At 48.3% G+C, this 16,313-nt stretch overlaps 1 protein-coding gene across 10 annotated transcripts in view; it reads left to right on the top strand.

Annotated features, from left to right (window-relative positions):
• Window positions 1-16,313, top strand: part of LOC135200049 (uncharacterized) — a 289,020-nt gene that overhangs the window by 58,802 nt on the left and 213,905 nt on the right. For 8 of the 10 annotated variants that reach the window (XM_064228290.1, XM_064228291.1, XM_064228289.1 and 5 more), the window contains one exon: window positions 10,172-10,276. The exons of the other annotated variants lie outside the window; for them this stretch is intronic. In XM_064228290.1, coding sequence (XP_064084360.1) covers window positions 10,172-10,276 — 105 coding nt within the window. The remainder of the gene's footprint in view (window positions 1-10,171; window positions 10,277-16,313) is intronic. 10 annotated transcript variants of the gene reach the window in all.

Genomic DNA, 16,313 nt, shown 5'->3' with positions numbered 1-16,313 from the left:
CAGACGTTTACTGCAGTTTTATCCTTGTTGCCGATGTACGATAATAGTCATTAGCAGCTTGAACAGTTTTCTCAGCTTCAGTTATAACTAGGTTTAAATTTAACGTATATTTCCCGATTGACTTAATCTATATTGATCTCTGATCTATAGCGAATAAAGTTATTACATTAAGATATCTCAGTTCTATTCTATATATAACGCCATTTATAACAAATACGGTAATGTTGCACTGTAGTACGATGATCGAAATACAAGCCAAACAGATGTTATCCAGTTCGGTTGTACTTAGAAAAAAAAAAAAAAGTAGTTTCTCGTTCGGTTTTTCATGGCTGTACACGTTCACGCAACGAGTATACGTTACACCATACTTTCATCATTCTCTTTTGCTGTTATTGAACTTATGTAACTAGAAGATGGATAAAGTTAGACCATTGTAAATTGATCTCTCATAAAATCGAACTATCGTAAGAATAATGATCGTAACCTGAACACTACAGCTACCTGTACACTGTATAAACTTTATTATATCTTTACATACTTTAGACACCCACATGTACTATTCAGTAATTTCTATAGTACTATACTGCATAAATATAATTTTACTTATTGCGCCGTTGTGGGATTACAGCGCCTTTGACGGTCTAGAGTTTCGAAAGAAAGTGTGGCGGCGGCCGTATTCTTTAAAAATCGCTCAGCGTTGAAATCGCTTGGCGTCGTGGCCAGGAACGGAACCCCTGCCGCTAACCGAGGGCCGCCTGTATATGGTGGTATAGGGCGAAAAATGCAAAGTCATGAAAAAATTCATGGAGCTTCATATGGCAATTGAGAATACGTATATGAAATATTTCGTCAAAATTCCTCTTACTTTCGTAGTTACAGGGTAATTAGTAAACATAACTCAATAAGTCAAAAACATTCATCCGTACAAGAAAATGCAATATTTCTTCTGTTATATTAATTTTGATAATTATTGGCAAAGAAATTGTGAGAAATGGCATCTGAGAGATTCCGTGGCTCGCAGAAGCGAGTATCTGTCCTGGCTCAACCATGAATCAGTAGGAAAACAGACTTCAAGTAGACTACACTTTCGAGTTTTACCTCGTGACATTTGCTTGCTTTTACGTATGTTTATGTATGTTTCGACAAGAAGTTCATCATGCCAATGAGGAAAAGACAAGGAAAACATCTCGCTAACATACAGGCGAAGAAAAAATCGCTCAAGTATTATTACAGAATATCGTAATATACGCGTAGTTAGTGAAGAGAGAGGGAGGGTTGCCTAGTAATGCCCCCTTCTTGCCTGACAGCACATGTCACACTGTGCCCAAGGCTACGATCTTTGAGCAAAGAGATCTTCATTTATGATAAATAACATAGTTTTGGTTTTTTAATACCCAAAATGGAATATGAAATTCATAATAATCATGATTTATTATGAATTATTATATCTTTGTAAAAAGAGTACACCTTCGAGTTTCACCTCTGACATTCTCTTGCATTTACGTTTGTTTATCTTTGTTCCGGCAAGAATGTCATCATGCCAAAGAGGAAAATACAAGGAAAACATCTTGCTAACATACAGAAGAAAATTCGCTGTAATAAGCCAAGTTAGTGAAGGGGGGGGGAGAGAGGGGGTTACGTAGGAAGGAATGCCCTTTCTTCCCTTTCTTGCCTCAAGCAGTGCCCCAGGCTACGATATATGAGCAAAGGGATCATCATTTAATGATTAAATTATGATAAATACAATAGTTTTGGTTTATTAATATGTACACAAAAAAGAAATATACACTCATAATAATAATTATTTATTAACATTGTCTTTATAGAAATACGAAGGAAAACTTTGAACGCCCGTATCTCAAAACTATACTTATTGACCTTCAAAATCTATCTCCTCACTTAGTTTTAAAGCTATAACATTGGAATTTGGTATATAACTCAGAAGACATTATAGAAACAATCAAATGAGGCCTTTTTTTCCAATTTTTGTTTCGTCTTTTTTTTTATAAATTTTTTTCTCATGATTTATAGGGTTTATTTTTTTACCATATTGAAAAATTCATATCTAGCAAAAAAGTTACTTTTAGAAAAAAAAACACTCCATTTGATTGGAGGTCTACATCAGGTCTATATATGGTTGTAATCCCAGGTCTTAATATTAAATATGAAGGGAGGAGATAGAATTTGAAAATTGGTTATTTTCGGGATAAATCGTCCTGGCGTCACAAAACCGAAGGTCAGAGGCGAAAATCATATGCGGTTTGGAGATGTCCCAAGTCACCTTAATAAGTGGTATGAATGTCAAAGTCCTGTCGTTAAAAAACGGCATTAGCCGGCTGACCCCCTTAACCCTCTTACGCCGACTGGACGTATTTTACATCGACATTTTTTGTCTCCCGTGTGCCGACTGGACGCATTTTACGTCGACTTACAAAAGTTTTTTTTAAAATTCACGGAAAAATACTTATAGGCCTACCAGCCTAAAACTTTTGAATCACGCGCCTTGGGGATGCTGGGAGTTCACGGATCAAGGTGTTGTTTTGTTTACAATCGTTACACAGGCGCGCAAGCGCGAAAGTGCGAATTTCTTTCTTGCCGCACTAAAAAGTATCTGTGACACATCTCGGAAATTATTTCATCACTTTGACATAATTTTTGTACCATTGTAAATTAGCCGTTACATGAAGTATTATATATAAAAATGTGTGCATTTTTATGTAGAATACAACTAAAAACAACCCATGGTTGTAGCTTTTATCAGTTTTGAGATATTTTCATATAAATAACGATAATTGCCAAAATTTCAACCTTCGGTCAACTTTCGTCAACTGGACTCACCGAAATGGTCGAAAACGCAATTGTAAGCCTAAAACGCTTATATTCTAGTATATTTCAAGGATTTACCTTCATTTTGCAACAAATTGGAAGTCTCTAGCACAATATTTTCGATTTATGGTGAATTTATGAAAAAAATAACATTTTCTTTACGTCCGCGCTGTAACTCTTCTGAAAAAAATCAAAATATACGTGCGATTGTGGTAATGTTTGCACCATTTTAAATTAGCGTTACATAAAGTTTTATATATGAAAATGTGCGCAATTTCATTTAGAATAAACAACGAAAAATAATTGAAGGTTGTAGCTTTTCTCATTTTTGAAATATTTGCATATAAATCACGATAAATGAGACCACGTTCGGTCAACTTTGACTCTACCGAAATGGTCGAAAAACGCAATTGTAAGCTAAAACTCTTACAGTCTAGTAATATTCAGTCATTTATCTTCATCTTGAAACAAATTCGAAGTCTCCAGCAAAATATTTAGATTTATGGTGAATTTTAAAAAAACACTTTCCTTCCCTCCGCGCGCGGATTCTCCGCCACAAATCTTCGAATGCGTACGTACCATTCTCGGAATATTTGCTCCGTTTCATATTAGGCATTTCATAGAGTTTTATATATGAAAATGTGCGCAATTTCATGTAGAATAAAACGAAAAATATTTGAAGGTTGTAGCTTTTCTTATTTCTGAAGTAATTGCATATGAAAAATATATATATAAAAAAATTCGACATTCGGTCAACTTCAACTCGTCAGATATGGTCGAAAACTGCAATTGTAAGCTAATACTCTTACAGTATAGTAATATTCAATCATTTGTCTTCATTTTGAAAGAAATTGGAAGTCTCTAGGACAATATTTAGATTTATGGTGAATTTTTGAAACAAATATTTGTTTATGTCCGCACGTTACGAATCATGCATTATTTTGTGATAATATTTTCTGTGTGTTGCTTTTATCGGGTTTACAATGTGTTATATACCAAAATGATCGCAATTTAGTGTACATTACAACGAAAAAAAGTAACTTGTTACCTTTTAACCGTTTTGCGCACAGCGCGATTGAATACAATTATATATGAAATTTCGTTTTTGCACTATCATATATCGCATTATTTATATATGATAATGATAATTTTTTTCATTTCTGATGGTTGCATACTAAACTTCAGCTATTGACAAAAAAAGGAGCCAAAAATGAACTCTTAATCTTGAAAACTAAGCGCGCCGTGATTTTTTGAAAAAAATATTTTTTCCGCTTCCGCGCTCACTCTGAAACACCTCCGGCACACGGGAGACAATTTTTTTTTTACCGCTTCGGCGTAAGAGGGTTAAGTGCCGATTTGGTAGTAGTAATCGTACTTGCTGCTAAACCTTTTTTGAACAACGTCCTGAAAAAGGTTATGGCCAGATTCGTGGTCATGGTTTGTGCATTTGAGTCCTTTAGAAATATAGCTAGTTTCTTAACTGCTGAGTCGTATTGACATAGGGTCGACTCTCTTTTGTCAGATTCTAGGAATCTGATGTTTTGAGGATCGATGTTGGCATCCCTCTGAGCCGCAAACTTCATGAAGTCCATAAAGTTAGGGCTTTCTGAATTCCTGAGGAAGCGGACACAGTCCACGTTTATACTAGCTGTGTCAGTTTGGGATTGGGAATTTGATGAGGCCGGAGTCCCAATTCCAGAAGTAGGGGAAACCAATTGCTTTTGGGCCAATTGGGGCCTACTAGGGCGATGTGACCCTTGAACTTCCTGAGTTTGTTCAGGACTTTCAGGAGTAGATTCACTAGAGGAAACAGATAAATCCTTTTCCACATATTCCAATCTATAGCCATAGTGTCCGTGGCGTAAGCCAGAGGGTCCAGGTTGGGAGCCACATAACAAGGAAGTTTGTGGTTCAACTCCGTGGCAAAGAGGTCCACTTGGAGCCCCGGTACTCTTTGACAGATCCATTTGAATGACTCCTTGTCCAGCGTCCACTCCGACTCCAGCAGAACGGAGCGTGATAGGGCATCCGCCACCACGTTCCTTACACCCGCTAGGTGAGTGGCTGACAGGTGCCATTTGTTCCTGTCTGCTAAGGCAAATATGGCTATCATGACATGATTCATGTGACTCGATTTGGAGCCGCCTCTGTTTATGCAGTGGACTACCACTGCGCTGTCCAATACCAATTTGATGTGAGACTTCTTGGTTGGTCGGAGCCTTTTCAGGGTGAGAAACACTGCCATGGCTTCCAGCACATTGATATGTAGCTGGCGGAATGGTAGGGACCAGGTTCCCTGTACCTGCTTAGTGAGGCGTCCATGTGGATCACTAAGGTCGGCAGAGGGAATTGTAGGGGTATTGCTTTTGATAAATTCTTGATTTCCATCCAAGGGCGGAGCCTCTTCTGTAAGATCGCCGGGATGGGAGCCAACTTGTCCCGGGATCTTCGGTTTGCTTTTGAACGCCAGACCCGGTTTATATCCTTCAGCCTGGCTTTCAATAGAACGTCCGTGATTGATGCAAATTGGAGTGAACCCAAGATCTTTTCTTGTTCCTTTGGGACGTCTGAGTGTTCTTGAGAAATTGCCTCGTGGCCTTGGCTATTTCTTTCCTTTTCAACGGCGGTATTGATAGGGTATGAGACTTCAAGTCCCATTGGATTCCTAACCACGGGAAGCGAGATTTCGGCATTAGCCGGGACTTGGTTCTGTTTATCTGAAACCCTAAGCGTTCCAGAAACTGGATGACTTTGACCGTCGCCTCGTGACATTCTTCGACACTTGTGGCCCATACGAGCCAATTGTCCAGATAGGCTACTAGCATTATTCCTTGAGTTCTCAACTACTGGACAACTATTTCCGCCAACTTTGTGAATATTCTGGGCGCTATGTTGAGCCCGAATGGCATTACTCTGAAGGAGTAAGCCTTCTTTCCTAGTTTGAAGCCTAGGAATGGACGGAAGTGTCTTGCTATTGGAACATGATAGTAGGCATCTGTAAGATCTATAGAGGTAGTGATGGCCCACGGGGAAGTAAGGTCCGCGCCTGCGAAACGGTCAGCATTCTGAACTTGTCGCAGAGAATGAATGAGTTCAGATGGGACAAGTCTAGGATTATTCTTCGCTTTTCTGAGCCTTTCTTTGTCACGCTGAACAAGCGTCCTTGAAACTTAAGTTCTTGACTCTTGATACTACCCTTTTTTGAAGAAGTTCTTGGGTATACTCTATCAATTCCGCTGTTGGCTTTTGATAGAAGGCGTTGGATGGAGGAGGACCTTGAAGCCAACTCCACCCTAGACCTTTGGTCACAATGCTCTGTGCCCAACTGCTGAATCACCACTGGTGACGGTAAAGGTACAGCCTCCCTCCTACCTTGGGACTCTCACTGGTTTGCCGATGGGCGTCCACCGCGTGCTCCACGGAAACCTTTGCCCCGGCTAGTGGCTCTTGCGGCGCCCCGGTAACGGGAGGGACCCCTAGCTCGGCTGCCTTTGGCAAACCTATTGAACGCTTTAAATGACAGCGATTCAAACGTCGCATTATAGGCCGGAGAGACAGCAAAGAAGGTTGAGGCCTGGGGCTGCTGGGCCGGTTGTGTCAAAAGCACAAACTGCTGTTGGGGTTGTGCTTTAGACGTAGACGGTTGCGGTACTTGGGGTACCGGAACCGCCTGCATCAGAGCTTGTTGAGGAGCCTGGAAGGGCTGGAACTTCCTAGGTCTCTTCTTGGATTTCGGGTTCGATCCGGTGGACTCAGGTTTCCTTTTGGGGACGAGTCCCCACCGGACCTTCAAGCTCTGGTTAACTCTAGAAGCTTCGTACAAGACCTCATTCACCGCGGGAGTGGAAAAGAGGTCTGTGCCCCATATGGATGAGGCGATCAGTTTGTTTGGTTCGTGGCGGATTGTGGCCTCCGCCAGAATATGCTTCCTACAGTTCCGCCGAGCTATGATGAAATCATATAAGTCACACTGCATTGTATCCAGTAGTGACTTGGCCATGGCTTTAAACAACGTCTCTTGTCCGTAGACAAGAGACGTCATCTCCGTCATAGTCAGGGAACTGAGGGACCTGCTGAGTCTCATCCGGGCGTCGTACTCGGCCTGTATCAGGCCCTCTGAAAGTCTAGGCAACCTCTTGAGCTTGCCTACATTAAAGGTGGGAGTTGCCTCAACGAAGCAGTTCTCATATCCGGGGAGCAAAAGGGAAGTTGGCTCCGTCTCCCGGAGCTGGGGCATGGGCTCATCCTTCATAGCTGCCTGGTAAGTGGACTCCGCCACTTTAAAGGTGAGTGGCAGGGGGGTGCCCTCATTAGCTGTAAAGATAGTAAATGGACTCTTAAATGCGGTGAGCCTCGTATTAAAGCACTCCCATTCCTCTAAGTTCCGGAGCCAAGCTTGTTGGGCTTGTTCCCAGGGGAGGATTACAGTTTCCTTAGGGACTTTATCCTCCCTCATCATGACCGCATCTGTTAAGCGAACGTAACCGATGAAAGGGGGCTAGAGTCCCTCAGGATAGAACTCGAAGTCCTCTAGTCTTCAAGTTCCACAACCCTCAATAGACAGCATGCCCCCTGAAAATGGAGCGTGTGCCGCTACCCTCCATGGGTTGTTCGGTTTAAACAGAGGGAGGTTAGACGAGTCCGGCATGAGCAAAGATAGAGCTGCTTGTCCGGACTGTGGTTGCCCTGCTGCCAAAGTGTCACGGATACCCGCCACTACGTTCTCCTGGGCTACCATCCTCTCCGATAAGGATTGGATGGATTGGCCCGATGCTTCTACCGTGTTCGAGAGTTGGGTGAACATCTCCTGGAACTTGGATTGGACCAAGTTCCCGACGACGTTGCCCACCTGCTGCAAAATGCTGGCAGAAAAAGCATCAGGATCAAAGGAGGAAGACTGAGCCTTCTCCTTGTGAACCTTGGTCCTCGACCCCTTTAGTGGGGGAGTGGCTTTTGCCTTGTCTGCTCCGGGATGGTTAGCCGGTGGCTTAGTGACTAGGCTGGTTCCTGACTTTCTCAGCAGGGACTTTTGCTTGGACTTAAGTCCGTTGAAGCTTTAACTTTGGGGACCACTGAAGAAGACTTTGGTCTGACTGACCGAGGCCTATCAGTGAATCCCCGGAAAGAAGTGGAAGTAGAAGGGGTAGAAGTTAAAGTTGGGCTCAAGGAAAACCCTTGGGCCCCTAAAAGACCTGCCTCACTACCACCCTTACCATTGCCCGTGTCGTCGATAGTCATGGGCTCCGTATCTAAGTCGAGGGCCGCAACGTTCCCTGCGACTTCTTCAGCGATGCCTTCGTCTGCCGGAAGTGCAACCGCGGCCTGGATCTTCACGATCAGAGGCGCCGCCACCTTAGGGTCCACTACCGAACCCTTCTTCGCTCCGGGGAAGACGAGGGCGGACATGTCCTGCGATAAAATGTAGGGCTGGCCTTTGGCGGAGTTCCTCCCAAAACCGCCAACCCAGGTCTTCAGGCTGGACAATGCTGCGTCCCGAATCTCTTCCAAACCCTGTAGGAGGGGTTACTATTAGTACTTAATACTAGAGGTAGACTTAACCTAGTACAGTATCATAAATATAACTTATTGATTCTCATTGTATCATTATATACAGTCTGGAGTATGACATACCTCGGAGGTGGCTTCGGTTACTAAGGCATAGCAAACCGAACAGTTTTCGTGGTGCCAGACCACGAAGTCGTCCAGGCGCACTGCGCATCCGGCATGGGCCCTGCAGACTTCATGCCCACAGGGATCTTGAAGCACTGCGTTGCAGCCCTCCTCCAGACAACAGGTAACCTGTAAGTCAAATGATACATGAGTATCATCACCAACCTTCGGAATGGTTCTGTGGTTGAGTGCGGTATAATACTGCTGCCGGAGTAACTCCGGCGGTAGCAGGTATATTGTACGATACCTGTCACCCCGTCACTACCCGCTCCGGGGCCTTGTATACCTTTGTAGGGACGTCTTGGGAGGGCCAAGGGGACTATGACTCCAAAGGAACTCCGGTAGTGCCGGAGTTCCAGTTGCCCCAGGCGCCGGAGTGAGTAACAACCCAAAGACAGGTACAGGGTTGAGGAGCGGGGAAGTACCAGGGTGACATAGTAACTTGCCGGAGTTGGCAACTCCGCCGACACAATGTTAAAAGTATAAACAATATTATGGATGCTATGATAGGTGTAATAAGACATGCATATAATAAAAGTATCCCACAGAAAGTCCGGAGCCTTTACATCTAAGGATGTACCGTTTCCCAAGGTCAGGTCCGGCGTTAGCTGGAGCTCTGAGGCCGCCGGAGCGGGGTGGGAAGGGGGTCACAATAGACAGTGAGGGGGATACAGTACTTAGAGGGTCAGGGGGTATCCCGCCCTCCCGAGCCTGGTGGCCAACCGTGGCTCAGGTGGGCAGAACCAGTCCCTAGCCCCAGTAGTGGTACGGCTGAGTACGGCAGGCCCGCACACCGAATGTACCCCCCTTCACAGCCATCCCCCTCCTCCCCTGGTAGACTCGGATGGGCTACCCGAGGTAGTGTGAGCGAGTCGTCACTCCACCGAAGTGGGTGAGCTAGGGGTAGGGTAGGAGGGACTGGGGGGGGGGGTCGGTAGCAGGGTGGCTCGTACGCGATCAGCTGGAGACACACTCAGCCGGGTGAACAGTCACGCGGTGTGAAAGACCAGTTGATCCAAAGGAGGCCCATGGCCAACTAGAAGCCGTGAAATAAATAGCAACACATAATATATAAAAAACTTGTCCTAACACAGGGAGAGGAGAGAAAAGAGAAAAGTAGTACGAGAGAGAAAGGGTTTGTCCTTAGAGAAGCTAGACTAATTACAAATCCAGAGATTTGGGTGTGTTATCCTAGCAACTCAGAGCGGCTAGCCTGTATGCCGTGCCGAGGTAATCGGGGGGCAGGCGGCTAGGGAAGCTCAAGGACGACAAAGGTTACATAGGGACTAAGTTCTTACGTAAATAACACAAGAGAGCCTGAAAGATTATCCTACCGCGAAGACAACGTGATCTGACTAGGCTAGGCTACGATCCGAAAGCATGCGGTCGGAGTAGGCTATCTCCCCATGAGCGGACTAATAAATAAAATAAAAACGCCAAAACTAACTGCATGTAATAAAATCAAATAAAGTACTGCTCAAAACTGCAATCGAGCCCAATTAGTATGGGGGACCAATTAGTGCGCGAAAAGGACCGCCATGCGGTCGACGAGTCAGGAAATGGCGGCGCGGGAACAACGACGCTCTCACTGCCGCTCATATAAAAACTCACATAACTTGGTTTATTAGCCAAAGATCAAGAGGGAAATTATTATTATTATTTTTTTTTATTTCAGGAAATAAGTGAAGTCTTCAGTAAGAGACGGGTGATGATTGAAGAAAAACTAGATGAGATTGATTCTCTACAAACTTATCTTAGCAGAGTCATGTTTACTACCATGGTAAGTGCAATCATTGTGGGACTGCATGCATTAATTTTGTTTTGGAATTTAATTATCAGTGTATTTTGAGGGCAGGTATGATTTTATATTATTTATACTTTAAAAGACACCATAGCCTTTTGTTGTAAGCTGTTTGAACTACTAAGGATCAAGTAGCCAGAAGGTTTTCAGTATAAAAGAATATTTTTGTGGAAGAACGGATGGTCTTCAGTGTAAGAGAAGCTTTTGTGAAAGACTAGGTTTGTTTTCATGCTCAAAGAGTGTAGGTATATATTCATGCAATAGCATCCAAAAGGATATGCATTGTGATAAGAGTAAAATAAATTTGTTCCGATACGGTATACAAACCCTCGGTCCTTTACAATAGGAAGGTACTTAGCGGCAGCTGAACCGGTCGTAAGCTTTTCGAACAAGGGGTTCGGTAGTTAACTACTTGTCCGGCAGTTAGGTGTGTGCTCGACTGCGAGGTGAGGAGTCACTTTGCTTTTGGCCGCGCTCGTGGATGGACGTGCTGCTCTTCGTCTCTGCCTGCTTCTGTCGTATGCTTTGTTTTCTTCACTGCCTGAAGACTTTCTCACTTTTTCTTTTACTTGCGTGTGTTGCAAGTACAAAAGTAAGTGCGTGTCTGTTTTGGTTTTCATTGTTATTATGGAAATTACGCAACAAGAGCCGGAGAAGCCCCCCCACCCCCCCATCAACCGTAGACTATGCCCGGGTAATTGGGGGCCTTAAGTGTGGGGCTTTCCACTCTTCTGTGGAGGTAGATCCTCATGATTTTTGTGCTTGGTATCGAGAGCGTGAATGCTCTCACTTGTATCTTTTGGTCGGAGGCGCAGTGGGAGCACTACGGGAGGAAGAAGAAGCAGCGGAAGCTGGCTAAGGAGTCGTCAGAGGACTCCCCTGCTACGCCCTTGGTCACCGATTTGTCTTCCTCCTTTCTCCCTCTGGCTCAGCTCCCTCGTATGGCTCCTTCCCCTTCGGGGGAGGTTTCTCGTTCCCTCTCCTCCCTCGATCATTAGAGCGTAGAGGAGGGGGCGAGATACCCCGACATCCAGTTGTACTCAGGGTCCTCCGTTCGCTCGGGCTGGGAACTATCCCCCCTGGGCGAGGGGACCCCCCCCCCACTAATCTACCCAACCTTTCCTCCCTCAGACTTGCTGACCACGGGCGATGATCTCGGATGGGCCTGGTACTCGCTGGGGCTGCAAGGGACACCGACGGTCCAGGGGCTGCTTTGTCATCTGGCGAGAGGGCTACACTGGTTACGCACCGGCCTACCACCACGACTACCACGACGGTATCCACGCCTGGCTATGCTGCTCCGCCTCACCTGGTGTATACGCAGCACGTAGCCACGGTGACCCCGACAGCCGCTGTGCAGGCTCTGCTGCTGGAGGTTTCCTTGCCCGTTGCTACACCGCCTCCTGGTTTTCCCGCTCCTGCTGCAGCCCCGGACTTCTGGTGTCCCAAGAGCTCACTGCTAGACCTACCTCCTGTGCAGAGGATGCTGCCGGTTCCTGCCCCGCCTCCTGTTTCTGATTTCGTTGACGCTCCAGCCTTGGTGCTAGTTCCTGCCGCCGTCGTTCCTGCCTGTGGTGTTGCTGCTCCCACCCCAGGTCCTTCCGGACAGGTGCAGTCGGGCCCTGTTGCTTCGGCAACTGCCCCGACTCCGTCCTGGATGGAAGACCTGACGGTGGTGCTGAGGAAGCTGACGAAGAAGAAGAGGAGGAAGGTGTCGTCTTCATCTTCATCGTCTTCCTCGTCGTCGTTGCCTGCCGCCGCTTTCCCTTCAACTTCTAAGGCCCCCAAGCCGAAGAAGAAGAAGGCTGCCTCCTCCCCCCGCCTAAGAAGTCTCGTGCCAAGACTTCTAATGGCCCGTCCTGCTCCAGTGGGACGGTTGGAACTTCCGTCGGTCCTCCTGTTCCTTCAGGAACGGGGCCCATCTCTTCTTCCGCAAGGAAGAAGACTGGAACCGGAGGAGTGTCTGCTAGCACCGGCACTTCCTCACCTGGCGGCAGAGGTTCTGCCTCGGTGCCAGGTACCTTCTCGGCCTCTCGTTTGTGAGAGTCACCAAGTGTTCACTCACCAGCGGGTGACCGGACAGCCAAGACCCAGGCATCTGAGTTCTCTCGGCGCCAGGATCCAGGCACGGGACGGAAGACTGGAGCGAGTCGCCCGAGCGACTCTCACCAGACCAGCGATCGCTCTCGCGGCGACACGCTGATACTCAGGGTTGACGTGACGGTCCCAGACCGCTCGCGGGCTGAGGCGAGGAAGCTGTCCCCTCGGTTGCCTGAACCAGCCTCGGCTGGTCCAGGCGGCGTGACGCACCGTGAGGATAGGCCTCACTCCCACTGAGACAGTGGACTTTGCAGGTCCCCTGACCGCCGCTCCTACCGGGACCTGGCGGAGAGGGGAACCAGCAGCAGCTCTTTTGACGCTCGGGACCGTCGCCGCTGTTCTCGGTCCAGCCGCTCTCTCCGGGAGAGCCGTTCTACCGCCACCGCGGGTTGACGATCGCCTGCAGCCCCCTCAGCACACCGCTCTGCCGGTGGGCGCAGGGGGAGCGTCAGGTCTGCCTCTCCGATTCCTTCAACTTCCTCGGGCTTTACCAGGAAGAGCGAGGTGATCAGGAGTGATCACGAAGGGCGCACCCCACGTGATCCCGCCACGATGCCCTACGAACCTGGCACAGTCCTCGGACCAACCAGATCGTACGCGCAAGTGGTAGGAGGAGACCAGGAGGGGTCTGTCGTGGTTCCTCCTGTGGAAGGAGGAGGGTCTTGGGAGGCATTCTCGTTGGAAGGGCATGACGGTCCGTCTCCACAGGATGCAGTCACTCCCGAGATCCAGAGGTTGTTCGCGGAAGTAATTGCGGTGATCCGTCAGCACAACGACCTCGGAGAAGGATCGCCACTCCCACCTACCGAACCCACATCAGGCTTGGAGGCGTTCTGGGGACCTAAGAAGGAACCCAGGACGGCGGTGGGTCTGCTGCGATCAGCTTTGGCTGACAGCGTGCTGGGCCAAGTGGACACTCTTGTCTCCGGACAGGAGGGTTTGCTTCAGTCCAGTAGGTCTGCTAAGCTCCTTCCTCCACCTCTACCGCGACAGAGGCACTTTTACGTGCCTTCGGAGGACCCTCTGCTGCCCAAACAGGTTAACCCGGAGCTAGCCAGGCTAACTCCGGGGATGTCTCTGCCACAGCTCCTGTCGGGTGGTTCTCGCAGCAGGAGGCACTTGCCTTGGAGTTTACCGCAGTGGCAGCCTTCCAAGCAGTCTCATGGCTCGACCTGTGGTCCCTCACAGTGTCGAAAGCCGCGGCCTCCTTGGGGAACATCACTCCTGAAGGGGGGTTGCCTGGCGAGCCATTGGGCAACATGGCAGTTCGGAGACCGGGATAGTAAACGTCCTTCGGGAGGGATATTTACTACCCTTCGAGTCTCGGCCACCTCTCACCTCCAACCCGGTCCATCTCCAAACCTACGTTCCTGGCTCGACCAAGGACGTGATGCTTTGGCAGGAAGTAGAAGCCATGCTGAGCAAACGAACTGTGGAGATCGTTCAGGATCAGTCGCCGGGCTTCTACAGCCGCCTCTTCCTTGTGGAGAAGTCTTCGGGGGTCTGGCGCCCGGTGATAGATCTCTCCCTTGAACCGATTCGTTCGCCAGACTCGGTTCACGATGGAAATAGCACGGTCGGTGCTCGATTCCATCAGGGAGAATGACTTCATGCTTTCTGTGGATTTGAAGGACGCGTATTTCCAGATACCCGTCCATCAATCCTCTAGGAAGTACCTACGCTTCATCCTCGACGGGATGGTGTACCAGTTCAGGGCACTTTGTTTCGGTCTCTCAACCGCCCCACAGGTGTTCACGTGAGTGTTCATGCTGGTGTCTGCTTGGGCCCACTCGGTCGAGATACGTCTCTTGAGGTATCTCGACGATTGGTTAGTCCTGGCAAGCTCCCGCTCGCAGTTGCTGCAGGACAGAGTTGTCGGCTCGCTACATTCCAGGCAAGAGGAATGTGGTAGCCGACAAGCTCAGTCGTCGGGATCAGGTGATAGGAACCGAGTGGTCCCTTCATCCAGACATGGCGGAAAGGCTTTTCAACCTGTGGGGGCGCCCAGTCGTGGATCTGTTCGCCACCCAACACAACAGAAAACTCCAGGTTTTCTACTAGATCGTCCTGACCCATGGGCAGCCGCAGAGGACGCCCTTCAGCATCCATGGGACAACCTCTTCGTCTGCGCCTTTCCCCCGTTCTGTCTGATTCGCAAAGTGATCAGCAGGGTGCTGATCACTGCAAACCTTTGGATGAACCTAGTGGCGCCCAAACGACCTCAAGCCGTTTGGTATCCAGACCTGCTGACTCTGCTTGCCAGAGCGCCGAGAGAGATTCCCTCCTGGCACAACCTTCTGTGCCAGTCACACGTGGAACGGTACCACCGATCCGTCAAATCCCTGTGTCTTCACGGCTGGCCTCTATCCACCATCTCTTGTGAGCGAGAGGCTTTTCTCGCAGCACAGCGACAGAGATGGCCGGATACCTTAGACAGTCCTCTGCGGCTGTCTGCCAGGGGAAGTGGTCCGTCTTCTGTGGTTGGTGTCGTGGACGGGGTCTCTCTTCTCTCAGAGCCTCTCTTCAGCAGGTAGCGGATTTCCTCGTCTTTCTTCGCCAAGAGAAGCTCCTATCCGTCTCCACAATTAAGGGCTACAGAGCCACCCTGGCCTTGGTCCTTAAACTGCGAGGTGTGGATATCTCTTCTTCTTTCGAGATCTCCCTCCTGATGAAGAGCTTCGAGAGGTCTTGCCCACCCAGGGAACTCAGGCCCCCAGGGTGGGATGTGACTCTCATCCTTAGGAGTTTGACTCACAGATCCTTCAAGCCAATTTGAGAGTCGTCAGACAGGGATCTGACCCTCAAGACCCTCTTCTTGCTGGCCCTGGTATCGGCAAAGAGAATAGGCGAACTTCATGGTCTTTCCTTCAACGTTAAGCATTCCAGGGGATGGAGATCCGTGACGCTCAATTTCGTCCCGAACTTCGTAGCGAAGACTCAGAATCCTTTGGTCCCTGACGACCGGTTCGAGTCCTTCACGATCCCCTCCCTGAAGGATTTCACCGATAATGATGCGGATGAGATGCTGCTTCGTCCTGTGAGGGCGCTACGGCGCTATCTGAAGAGAACTCTGCACCTCAGGCCTGAGTGTCGACGACTCTTCGTTAGCACCGGAGTTACCAAGAAAGAGGTTTCCAAGAACACTCGTTCTTTCTGGCTGCGTGAGGTGATCAGGAGGGCTTACGAGACAGCTGACACTGACGACACCCGTACCCCTCGTCCGAGAGCCCACGAAGTCAGAGGTATTGGTCCAACCCTTGCGTTCCGCAAGAACTTCTCCCTGGCGCAGGTTCTGAAGGCAGGAGTTTGGGCCAACCAGACCACCTTCACTTCTTTTTACCTTCGGGATATCACCCACAGGTCCTTGAACACCTTTTCCTTGGGACCCTTGGTGGCTGCTCAACAAGTTGTGTAGTCTACCCAGCACCCAAGCGGACAGAACAGCATCACATCCTTGTGTGACTGTATGTATGGACGAGTGAAAGAGTGTGACTGGCTTCTCTTCCTCCTTCATTCTTCCCTTTACCTGTGGGCAGAGGGCCACGGTCATCACTACGCTGAACAGGAGGCCGATGCAGGTAAGCTACACAACCGAGCCCCATTCTATCCCTTTCAGTAGGGATAGAAGTGTTTATCCACCACTCCCCAACAAGGGGGGGAGTGGAAGCCAACAAGAGACAAACCCATAACTTTACTTTGGCTCTTGAAGTAGGAACTAGGTCTTGCTTTTGTTAATTATAAGAGGTACACTTTCCTCCCTCTTATAATTTGGTTCAGAAGTCTGACCTCTGATCCTGCGGTGCACACCCCGATCAGCTGGGCAGAGGCTAGGATCCCTCCCTCTGCTCTTACGACTAGGGAGGGAATCCAAGGCAGGATGAACACCAGTATGTTCATAAGACTCAGATTCCACCCA

Source organism: Macrobrachium nipponense, chromosome 26 (genome assembly GCF_015104395.2).
Source record: "Macrobrachium nipponense isolate FS-2020 chromosome 26, ASM1510439v2, whole genome shotgun sequence".
Lineage (NCBI taxonomy): Eukaryota > Metazoa > Arthropoda > Malacostraca > Decapoda > Palaemonidae > Macrobrachium > Macrobrachium nipponense.
The sequence above is the reverse complement of the archived record's forward strand: the minus strand, read 5'-3'. Positions and strand labels throughout refer to the sequence as shown.